This window comes from Monopterus albus, unplaced genomic scaffold (assembly GCF_001952655.1).
Source record: "Monopterus albus unplaced genomic scaffold, M_albus_1.0 scaffold132.1, whole genome shotgun sequence".
In the NCBI taxonomy this organism is placed as follows: domain Eukaryota; kingdom Metazoa; phylum Chordata; class Actinopteri; order Synbranchiformes; family Synbranchidae; genus Monopterus; species Monopterus albus.
Genome location: NW_018128012.1, coordinates 987,527 through 1,000,332, shown reverse-complemented (window position 1 = coordinate 1,000,332; position 12,806 = coordinate 987,527). Strand labels below are relative to the sequence as shown.

The following is a 12,806-nucleotide window of genomic DNA, read 5'->3' as shown; positions in this document are numbered from 1 at the left end:
GACTGGCAGGGACTTCAGAGACATTTTTAGAAATGTCACCAAAAATAAAATGTGACTTGTCAGATGAGTTATTTCAATTCACTTTAACCCAGCAACAAAAACGAAGAAGCACACTTGTAAAAACATCTTTACAAAGACAGGGGCCCACACCTTAATGTGATCAGGCCACAAATTAACAACTAAATTATTTCTAAATGTGCACAAATGGTTCTTTAAAAACTTCTTTGCTGCACTTCTTTAGAGTAAAGCACATATGATTTGGAAGCTGAAGGGAGCAGATGATAACAGTTGGATGACAGTTTCCATTAAAACTTCATTAAGAAACAGACACAATGTACCATGAAGGGTTTGGGGATGTGGCATTTTAGAGATGAGAGGGAGGGCAGGGCTGGGGAGGCTGAAGTGAGCAACATCTCTGCACGGCATCAACAGGAAATATCTGTGTAAGGATGGGATGGGACGGGCAGCGCAGCGGAGCGCTGGTTAGCACTATTGCCCCACAGCAAGAAGGTTCCGGGTTTGAGCCCCGGCCGACCTGGGGCCTTTCTATGTGTGTATGTTCTCCCTGAGCCTGCGTGGGTTCTCTCTGGGTACTCCAGCTTCCTCCCACAGTCCAAAGACATGCAGCTTAGGTTGACTGGTGACTACCCATAGGAGTGAGTGTGGGTGGATTTTGTCTACATGTCAGCTCTGTGACAGACTGGTGACCTGTCCCAAGGTGGACCCCGCCTCTCGCCCAATGTCAGCTGGGATTGGCTCCAGCCGCCCTGCGACCCTGTTCAGGAATAAGCGGTACAGATGGATGGGAGGATATGACTTGTTCTCAATACAATTCGATTTAATCACGATACAATGACAATGTATGACCGGCTGGGGAATACTTGTACTTTATTCCCCTTTTCTAGCACTGACTTGATTATGTAAAGAACAACCAGATATATTGACTTACGTTCTGTTATTTACAGAATATATGAGGTTGCTGGTGCTTGGAGACCACACAATATATATCGCTTGACAAAACAATCCATATTGGGATGTTTTTGTATGGTGATATACTGAATTTTAATATATTGTCCCATCCCTGTATCTGTGTTTGTAAAGGGAGTTGAAGAAGCTCCAGTCACACAGACAAGAGAGAGAGGCTGTGGGTTTACTGCTTTCAAACCTCATCTCCATTTTCTGCAAGTCCACATAATTCACATCTCTATTTCAAGGCTACGTGATCACATGCTTTCAAATGCCAGTGGGTGTTACAGTATGTCTCTCTTCCTCCAAAATCAACCAGTTAAGTGTCATAAAAGTAACATTTCCATCAGAATTACATCAGTAAACAAAGCCTTAAAACAGGATGCACGTCAATCCTGTTGTTTCTGGATCCGCTGCTGAGGCCGTCACTCAACATAGGGTCGTTTTTTTAATGAATCTGACATCTTTAGTTGTACTGCAGCACCAATACACATCCACACAAAGCAAATATTATTCAATATCAAAGTGACTGTCAGTGTGTGAAAAAGCAATCTGGAACATAACTGGATGCATCATATTGTTCAAAGAGGATAAATGTTGGTTTGGTCTGAGGCAGAGCTCGGTACACATACATCAGGTCTTCCAGGAAAATCATCTCCCCCCTCTGTTTTGCTGTTTGAAATGATCTGCTCCTTCTTTTAACTTTCACGTGTTTCCTCTTAAATGAAAGCATTCTGAGCTTGCACGTCTCGTATGACAGGATGAAATTGTTTTATTATCTGAAGGCGATAGCTGGAAGACGGATGCAGCTCTGACAAACACTGGCTGAAAGTGAAAAAAGTCTGTTCCTCAGTGGCTACAGTTCAACTTCCTCACTTGTTAATGTTTGAGTATGAAGCTATTTCCTTCTTTCTCTGGCATGCAGATAATAATCCATCTTTAAAGTCCATCATAGGAACCCGTGATGAGGGTTACACAGCTCGTCACAGAGGTGCATTCAGGGAGCTACATTTCGGCACCCCTCTGTACCCAAATCAAGTTTGAGGACCGTGAAGGGGGAGGAGGTGGTGGTTGTTCACAGAGCGGTCACCTGTGACTGGTTAAATGTTAGCAACTCCACTAATACAGGCACGGTGTGTAAACACACTCACTGGTTTAGAGGTAAAGCGATTGAGGACTTCACTAACTGGTTAAACGGGGACTTCAATGAGCGGACCGCGGGCAAAGCGGTGAAGATGTCACATTTCTGCAACAGCTGTTTGATAAACTGCTCCCCTCCCTCCCCTAAACAAAGATGCCAAGCAGTACGCCCCGTGCACTGTATGAAGCTGAAACATTATGACCATTTCATCTTGACAAGTTCAACCCTACAATACTTCAAACCCTGGCGTTGGCTGATTTAAAGGCTACACTCTACCAAATCAACTTCATCAGCTGCCGCCCGCTCACGTGGAGCATGTGCAGGTGACAAATGTTGTGGTTTTCACACTGACATCAAAGCTGTGTTTTTGCCTTGTTACTGACACAAAAGAGGAAGTAACCATGATTTTTTTTTGTTGTAGGAAGAAAGAATTCACATTTTAAGGCTGTAAAAGAGCAGTAATAAATAAATACATGTTTTCTTAATGTGCAATAAGTGGCACATTTCTGTCACATTTGCAGACTAACACATTTCTCACATATGTTTGCCATCTCCTCACATACATCCCCTGATTAATACTCTTAACAATTTGAATGTTCTTCCACCGGCAGCAGAGAACATTTCACTTCTGCAGCATCTGAGGAAAAGTTTCATGGAGCTGCAGTCACAGAGGAGCCTCCATAACATCAGCTTCAACTCAGTAATGATGTTAGAGGGGCTACCCAGAGTTGTCTGATGCAGCAGGCAACAAGACTAGGTGTGAAGCAGGGACCAGTAGAGTCTACTAACTCTGACACAAGCTGTATCAAATATAAAATAAGTCCAGATTACTGACAGAATCTGAGGTGAACCTCTGCTCTGCCGTGAAGGCCGACAGCAGCAGGATGACACGTAGCACAGCTCTGCCCTGTGGGGAGGACGCACAGGCAATTAGCACAACTTATAGAGTGTGCAGGTCATCGGGCAGCTTCAGTCCAACACCCGCTGGGCCTAGACTGTCTGCTGGTCCCTCTTTAACTAACCAGCATCCGATTTTGTCATCAAGCTCCAGTCCACGCCTAAATATAAACACATACAAGCCTAAACAAAATGCAGAGAGATCCTTCACAAGTTGAGCTGCAAAACACCATGAAGGGTTTTTGTTTGCCGTTCCTGGTGGAGTATTTGTATATGAGCAAGCCCTTTCTCCTTTAGCTGAGTGTTGAGGTGCCACAGCAGAGAGAGAGAAGTACGAGGACTGCTGAATAATGCAGAGACACAGAGCTGCTGATGGTGCTGACCGGGTGAAGGCTGCAGTTTGGCAGCAGCACCTGCTTCTCCCAGTACGGACACCAGACAAACACTGCTGCAGAAAGAAGCTCTGTGGCTGTACTGGACAGGTAGAGGAAAACTACCAGACTTTGCCAGACACAAAGAATAACTGCAGGGTTTGATTCAGAGTCTGCCACTGCAATAGTGACCGACTTAGAACTTAAAATGGTCTGGTACTGCAAAAATCCCTTGAAAAGACCAAAACAACAATGTAGAGGCACAATGTAACCCACATCATTTTCCAGTTACGGATATATCTATTGGATGATCCCACATTGCAAATTTAGATCTAATGTCAACATTAGATGGTGTGCAGTCTTCACAGTACTGTTTATGCATCCTCAGATGGAGCAGCAAAACCAAGGAAACATACAAATGGGCTCAGTGAACCCCGTCAGACAATCCTGGATCAAACCCTGCACTTCTTGCATTAATAAGCCCGTCAGAGGTTTGGGGGTGAGGCTTTGCTTTTCAATTGGATTTTTCTGTGGTATTTTCTTCTTCTTCTTCTTCTGGGTAGAAATATACAAAGTTTGCAGTGGAAATTATTAATGAGTGTTTTGGAATTATTCTGGGTTCAAATTCAAGTGCATCTTCCTGCTTGAGTACCACCGCATTCATTGTGTTTGGAGACCACCTCTAAATCGGACTACAGCACGGATTGTGTTTGCCCTTTATGAATGAAGAGGTGAATTCCTAAGTCATAATGAGGTCCCATGGTGGTTCTAGTCTAGTGTGTACTGCACCAGGTCGAAGCCCCGCGGCTCCTGCAGTAGCTGAGCCCGACTCAAAGTTATGCTGACAGGTATTTCTCTCACTAACAAAATGATATGACCCATGCTTTCTAACAGTTCCCCGCATCACATTCATATATTTCCCCGGTGATCAGTCCAACAGTAGCTGTTGTTCTGTTGAAGAATTTCTTTTACATGCTACCAGGTGGACCTAGGGATTTGAACCATCAACCTTCTGTTAAAGAGGAAAAACATACCCTACAAATTCCAAAGAAAGCAAAACTATTAATGAATTGATCCTGAAATTGGACTGTATTAGTAAAGCCTGTACCTCTTGTTCACACATTCTCACATACAGTGACACACCAATGGCTGCGAGATACCATGCAAGTAGTGTCTAAACCCCAGGAAGCAACTGGGGTCCAGTGCCTTGCTTCAGCCTGGAATCAAACCGCCAGCTGGATGACCTGCTGTACCTCCTAAGCTACAAGCAGGGGTTCATTTGTGCCAGAACAAGTCAGATCCGCATTCGGTACCTCTCAAATTGTGACCTGCACTTATTCTGATGGACCCAGCACCTCATCTACATATGAAAGAAATTAAATATATGAATAATATGTAAAAAGTCCAAGGCCTAATGCTTTTGGTGCAACTAGTCTTTTACAACAGAATATTAAACTAAAATTAGAACAACTAACTACAATAGAAACAGGCAGTTAGGCAGGCTAATTATGTCACTGACTGAACAAATTAGAGGCCGTAGGGAGACCTACAGGTTGAGAACCACTGTTCAATGGTACGAAAGATATTGGTTTTCAAGCTTTGAATCGGTGATGTGCCAAAAATCTGAACAGCAGAATCAAGCATGAAACAGAACTGTCCCAGTAGGAAACCCAAGAATAAGAAAATTAAGGTAAATTATTGTATCCAAGGCCATCAGAACATAAAAAAACTACATAATAAATTCATATAAACTGTATTTTTCTTTCATAGCGAGTCCACTGAACCTGGTTTTTCAGAAACAACACTTGCTGCAGTCAGGGCAAGGCTGGTCCCATGTCTGGGTTTTCCTGGGCACCCCCCCAAAATCCTTCCATCCACCCCTGTCCTCCCTCATTATGGGACCCACACCAACAACATCTACTAGCACCCAGTCTGCCCAGCACTGCAGTGAGTGTGTGAATTTATGTATGCATGTACGTCTTGTATCTGTTGGACGCCATCTCTAAATCTGCCTGCATTGATCCAAGCCAAGAAAAAAGGCAAGCTGAAGTCCTCTGGGGGGCTGATGGACAGATATAAAGATGACAGCCAAATGGAAAGTGTGAATCATTCCCAGGCAGTCGATAAAGCAGCTGAGAGTCTCTGTTTAAGTGCCCGTGGCTCTACACACTCTTACCTGCCTCACAGTAACTTTCACACTTGTCATTAAGTCTAATACACAGTCAGCAGTGTCAAAAAGCGCCATGGGCAGCTGCACTTTGGAGCCGAAAGCTAAGTGGAGGTTGGTCAGGGGAAAGGTTACACTTGTGGCGTTTACAAAAAACAATCAATAAACATTCATTTAGTGGCACTGAAGTAGTTACTTTAGGTTGTGAACTACTGGATTTTAATTCTGGCTAACCTGTTTTCAGTGCCCTTACTGTCGTCTTTCCTCTGATTCACTTTTGCTTGTTGACACTTTAGTTGGCTGGCGTTGTCCCTTGCATTACTCCTCATTTCAGCACCAATTTGTACAAATCCAGCTTTAAGAGATTGTAAGACTGAATTCACTAATTAAACAGCATTTCATGACCTTGCGATCTGGGTTTATAATGACTGTCAGTGTCGATACAGTATTTAAACATGGCGGTGATCTTTCCCTGAATTTAAAGGAATAGTTTGACATTTTGGAAAATATGCTTATTCACTTTCTTGCCAGCTGTTAAATGACAAAAAAATCCATACTACTATCTTGTCTGAGTGAAAGCACAGAGTTAGATCTGCCAGATGATGAGCTTAGCTTTGCATGAAGACTGACAGCAGGAGGAAACACATTTGTCATTGCTATCTAATTTATGCCATCTCACAGCACTGATTACTAAATCCTCCCAATTCCTATTACAACAACAGTAAATCAGGCCAGAATATTGGCGACACCTGTGGATGGCCTCCATTTTAATGATTACAGAGTAGCCTGTGCATCTGTCCCAGAGGATAAGTTGTTTTTTTAGCTGTAACATTAACCTACAAGGATCACTGGCTTCTAGTGAAACCCAGAGGTAAATGGGACCTTGTTCACTACTGCCTGCATACATGAATATTAACATCTGCCTGTGTCTATCATTCACCAGCAATACTTCAGGACAAAAGCTACTTGTATCCAAACTAAGGGCTCCCTAACAGAACCCAAGTTGCAGCTCTTGCTTATGTTCCTTTTCGTAACTGGTCCTCCAGGAGCACACGACGAGGGTTAGATGATAAATTAAAGGTGTTATCAAAGCCAGCTGGCAGGAGACAAACAGCATTTTCTACCTTAAAGCATTTAACTGTGAATCCTTCTAGGCCTTTAAAAAAGGGTTTCCCAACCTGAGGGCCCTGACCCCACGAGGGGTCGCCAAAGCTTTACAAGGAGCACTTTTTAATACTTTTTAAAACCCCGCGGACACCCTGTTCATTCATTCAGCATTTGGTTCATTTCTGTGACAAAGAACAAATTTAGGGGTTAGTTTATAACATTGATTTTCTTATTTAAAATAAATAAGGAGATGAAATCCAGATTTTCAGATGTTAATGAATATGTCACAGACGTTTCTCACAAAAGAAGAGGACGTGGAAAACCTCCAAGCTGTCACTGAATGACAGGCTGCATGGGCACCTTTAAGAACGTATGATAGCCAAATAAGAAATCGACATAATACAGATTACAGTTTGCATCCACTGAAGTGTTTAAAATTGACTTTACATTGTGTCCTGCTCACTATTCTCCGGTGTTTTTAAACAGCTGAACAGCATCTTAAACCCCCCTCCCCACTCAGACCATGGCAGACCAACTCTCTTCAGCACTAGTTTGTTTCAAGCATTGTGAAACATTTATGAGCAAAGCAAAGTCTTGCCCAGTTCTACAGTCTGTTAAATGTTTTCAGCCTGGCCCCAGTGTGGAAAAGGCTCCGATCCAACAGTGAATGCCAACCATCCACTGAAAACTACATATGAAACTTGTGAAGTTGTGTCAGGAGGATTAACAGCTCCTGACAGCACATTATAGCAGCTTTCATCAGAATGGCACTCACAGCAAAGCAGCTGACCAGTTAAACTAAAAACCTGTTTTCCCCATATACCGTACTGGTCTAAGCCCACCACAGACATTCCCAAGGCTAAAAAAAAAAAATCTTTGGACTGTTTTAGTCCCAACATTTTGTTTTATCACTACATCTTCATGTAATGAGCATTTGTTCTGTGCATGCACACACCTCCAAACCTGGCCCCTGCCCTGCGTCTGGATGGTGACACCAGCTCCTTGACGATCTGCAGGACCTGCATCCTCACAGGTAGGCAGTGATGGAGGCAGATGAAGGTGCCACAGGGCATGAGCAGCCCATTCTTGTCCTCTCGCCCTCCACAACCTCATCCCTCCTGGGCTCCTCCTCAGGACTCATCCCCTAGTCCACATCACAGCTCCCAGCTCCTGGACATCTTGGTTTCAGCATCCTGAGACTTGGCACTCGGTCCTGGGTGGTGGTGTGTGAGAGCTGGCTGCCTCTCCAGAAGTTCAAAAAGAGCCTCTTCTTTAAATCTTCTTCTCCCCTGTTACCTCTTCAATGTTTTTCTCAGCACATTTCAGATTTCAACACATGCTTATAAACTCTCCAGCACTCAAATGTCCTCAGATAATCTTTGCTGATGTTTCTCTATAAAACAACGGGACTCCGAGCACAGATGTCCAGCAGCAGCAGCCAACACACACACACAGTCTGATAGATGCTTCATCTGCTGCATCTGCTCCACCTGAAACAGCCAGTAAATCTCAACTCCTGGGAGATGTTGAAAGTAGCGGGTGATATTTGCTGGCAGTGCCGACTCTGAAAACTGAATGTGTTCGTCTCACGTGTGATATGCGTGTGGCAACACTCAGCTGGAGAGCACTCGCACACTTCATCTGACGGAACAGAGAAGTCCGCTCTTTCTTCTCCTTCTATTTTTCTGTCTGTTTCTTCTTCTGCGGCTCCAGCAGACAGGACAAACCACCTGATTTTTGTGGCTCCGCAGTGATGATGCCTCTCAGTTGTCCGGCTCGCTCAGCTCCTTGTCTGACTCTCTTTTCCACTCTCACCCATTTCCTCTCCTTCAGTCCTGCCAATGCTGGCTCCTTTGGTCGCTGTCCTCTCCTCACATTCATTAAAATCATGCTTCCACTCACTCACCCACAACATCTCCTTCCCTCCCTTCCTCTCTCCCTGCTCTGCTTTCCTGCACTCCTCCCTCTCTCCCCTTTTCACCACTATCTGCCTCGGTCACCCACCCCCTTCTCCTCATGTGAAGCTGACATAAGAGGTGTGTGTATATGTTTATGTGATGATTTGTACCCAGCAGCATCAGTGTTGTTGTCATCCTGAAGTTACGCCCTCTCACATTTTCAAACTGACACCGTCTTCACTCCTTCAGCATGCTGCTCGGCAAATTGCTTTTCAAGACAGTTGCTAAATTACCAGTGAAACAGAGGCTGTATTATAGTTTGAGGATATTCTAGAAGCTATTCACACTGCCAGAACTGCCACCCTAACAAGCAACATACTCTGTAAACAGTCCTAAATGATTTACTCCTGCAACTGAAAGCCAGTGACTGCACCATCTTACTTCTTCTGGACGTTAGAGCTTGTGATACAGTAGAGCAGGCTGCTCCCCCTTTTCTGTGTAAAATATATTAATAGTACCTTTCAGGGCAGGGTGATGAGGACAGAACAATTTATATGTACAATCTGTTGTCTGACCATGTCAGAAATTAAGTTTTGGTTTGAAAAGGCCACATTCGAGATTCGAGGCTGATCTGAGGGCGAGTTGTCCACATGAAAACCAGAAACAGTAGCAGAAGGAGAGAGAAGTTCAGACCCTGACTGCTGTCTCGCCTCCTCGCAGCCTCGGTTTCAGAAAGTCACAAACAGTTTCCTGCAGCCGTCCGACCAGCCAACAAGCTGCTCTGATTACACATGGCAGAACCAAAAGCTAAAACTAGCTAGTATGCAGACGAGAGGCGTCAATCATCAGTGGCTCGCTCCTTCTATACCAGATAGCTGGTGTCGCAGTCTCACAACTTCTCATCAAAGCTTTAGGTTTGTTTTACATCAAAACACTGATACTTTGATTTCAAATCTATAGAAGGCACAGCTTGATTTAATTTTCTTTCACTGAGAGATTTTATATGAACCTGTTTTCATGAATAAAGACCTTCAGGGCTCGATCATAGACAATAAAGCTGTGCACCAGAGACTCACATCCTTTCATTGGATTGGATTATATACGTCTGAGTACAGCACATCACACCACAAATTTCCCTCCATGTCCTTAATGCTTATTGCCATGTTCCATGGGGTGACATGCACACACCCACAGTGAGATCACACATGCATGTACACACACATACACACACTGCACCTAGTCAAGGACAGTGCAGCATGCAGAGAGGAGCAGCAGCACCACCAGCCGGGTTCATTTTTTATACTAATGGAGTATAAAATACAGTCTGTTCTCATTAACCAAATGGGTTTTCTGCCTTGATGCAGCTGCTGTCCCTACGCCTGCGACCCTGTGGCCGCACTACATTACATTTATTTATTTATTGAACCTTTATTTTACCATGTTAAGCCACGCTGAGGTTTAACACCTCGTTTAAAGGGGATCCCTGGGCATGAGGTGAAAGTGTAGCCTTTCATAAACATAACGGTGACCACGCTTCAGTGGCTACAGGCTGGCTCTAACAAATTAACTTCATTACATAAATATGAAAAACAGACTTGTGGAACATTACAAGCATCAACACACTGACACTGCCGACTGACTGCGGCTGTAGGTCCACACTTCTTTGGCTTGTAGCGCCTTAAAATTAAGACACATCTACTAGTGGCCCTTCACGGCAAGACGACTCTTTCCTTCTCTGGTTGGTTTGATTTTAAAGTCCTTAAGAAGAGACAGTATCACATTTAACAAGAAAGAAGAAAAATCTGTCTAAAATCAAAACAAAAACAATGAATTGCTTTTGTTTGTGTTAATTAAATTCACTTTGATGCATTAAAAACAACAACAATCGCTGAATTTCACAATGGATAATGTTCATTCTAATAAATCATTAATTTAGACATTTTATCTTGAAAATATTTTAAAAATTGTCTATTTAGTCATCTTTAAAAGCAAATAATGTGTGTGACCCTATAATGAAGATTCATATAGACACCATCCTCCTACTGAAGCACATCTTTCTCTGTGGCAGCTGATGAAAAGAAGCTTGTTTCTGAGGCACAAACGTGTCCATACTTCTACAAGCCTCTACAAAAAAGAATCTCCCCAGGGATCAATATGCAATCTTTGAACATTTTTAGGGGCTTTGCATTCTGCATTTCAAGAGCGATTATCAAAGGGGAGGGGAAGGGAAGAGTACATGAGGTGAGAGACAGAGAAACTGTGAGGGAATCAGACCGAGGTGGGGGCGCCTGCAGAGATATGGATTGAGCCGCGATCACTGTAGCGGGGAGATATCGATGGAGCCCTCAGTCTCCTCCCATAGGTAAAAGTCATTTGGGGGTCCTCGCAGAAACACCAGATCAATAGGCCCTCCACAAGTTCACCCTAATACCCACTTGACTGGGATTGGACAGTGACTATAAATCTGCCTGAGCCACTGATATGTCGCCTCTTAAATCTCCAGGCCCGATAAGAGCTCGGCCAGTTAGTAGGCATCCTCACTCAAACTGTCAACAAACACGCCGCCAATGCCGCAACAGTCTTCGATGGTGGAGACAAGAGACACCGCAAACAGGTGATTTTTTTTCCATCTGCTGATTATAAACTGTTAGGACATTTTCTAAGAATCCAGAGCTTGTTTTCTCTGATACAGATAAGCAGTAAATCCTCACAACTAAGAAGTTGAAAGCTGAATATCTTGTCTTTCGGTTTAAAATCTGTGAAATAAAACAATTATCTAAACAGTTGCTGACTGATTTTTCTCATTTGACTAATTCTTGCAGCTCCACTGTAAAGTGCTTGACAGTCAGGTGTGATGGTATGACTACCAGTGGTGGAAAGTAACTAAGTACATTTACTCAGGTACTAAAGTACTTAAGTACAATTTTGAGATATCTCTACATTATTTGAGTATTTAGACAATAGTGTGTCAATAATTATGTTCCAATGATTTAATATATATTAATGTGAAATATGCTATTCTGCATAACAAGTACTTTTACTTTGGGTACTTAAAGTACACTCTGATGCCAATTCTCTTGTACTTCTACCTAAGTAACTCTTTGAATGCAGGACTTTTAATTAAGTAAAGAATGAGTACTTCTTCCGCCGCTGATGGCTACAGATTTGACTGAACTGCATCAAATACCGGTCAAAAGGGGCAAAAGGACTCTAATACAAGCTGACAAGCACACAGTCCTGAGGAGGTTTAGAATAGCTAATGTGTTAGCAAACAACAGCAGACTTTAGCAACAGAGAGCTTTAGCAGTTTAGACTCGCTGCTGAAAGACATGCACTTTAATGGAAGCCAGAGTTTTAAAGATTGGAGAAAGGCTGAGAAGAAGGAACACCAAAGGCTTCTGAACTAAGATTCAAACAGGAAATATAGAGGCTCTGAAGAAGGTTTCTCAGAATTAACACCACCCGTAAACAATGACACACAAAATCACACTGTCAACGTTCGGGGCCCTTGTCATGTCTGACCTTCTCCCCTGTGCACTGCAAGAAAGTGGCAACCCCAGTTTAACACAGTGCTCCTCTCCATAACGCTATCTGCTTACTCTCTGAAGGGGTTTGTTTCAGGTCAGCTGGCAAGAGACCGGCGCACACGTGAATTGCACAGACAAAGCATCAGCATGAACTGTGTGCTCCTCTGTGTCCTAATGGCAGCTTTCTGTCGGAGGGCGGATTGAATTAGGCTCGGTGCTGATTGCTCGGCGCATTGATTATTGCTGCCTGCTGCGCCTCAGTGCGCTGTGGCACTCACAGACCTGTGGCTCAATGAGACGGGACCAATATGAAGAGCTGACCACATTTAAGCAGATGCACTTCAGCTTGTAATGTAGCTCACACTTACACTAAGCTGTGTGCTAACCTGCCTGTAGGGAGCGGCCCCTAATGAAGCCAGTACTCATATTTTGACTGTCGCGTTCTCCTGAGTCATCAGGCTGCCTACAACAGCCAGGTCAACAATGCCTTTCTCCAACACAACATTAGACCTATATCTAATATACAACATAGCATCCACTTGTAGTTTATGCATATTAAAATGTGTAGTCTGACTGATTCTGGTGTTTTGAGACTGACACCAATAAAGATATTTGAAAGTTCCAAAATACTATATTTACAGTTTTTTTAATCCTAAAGTCAAACATAAACAACCATTATATATGTCCCTTGATTATCCTGAGTAACTGTGACCATGACATGTATTCAGCAGG

At 43.4% G+C, this 12,806-nt stretch overlaps 1 protein-coding gene across 2 annotated transcripts in view; it reads right to left on the bottom strand.

Moving 5' to 3' along the window:
• Positions 1 to 12,806, bottom strand: part of usp6nl (USP6 N-terminal like) — an 80,457-nt gene that overhangs the window by 36,312 nt on the left and 31,339 nt on the right. The window contains exon 1 of one of the 2 annotated variants that reach the window (XM_020613310.1): positions 7,605 to 8,578. The exons of the other annotated variant lie outside the window; for it this stretch is intronic. Within the exon in view, the coding sequence (XP_020468966.1) occupies positions 7,605 to 7,722 (118 nt within the window). The 5' untranslated portion in view covers positions 7,723 to 8,578. Of the gene's footprint in view, positions 1 to 7,604; positions 8,579 to 12,806 lie in introns of those variants that run through there. 2 annotated transcript variants of the gene reach the window in all.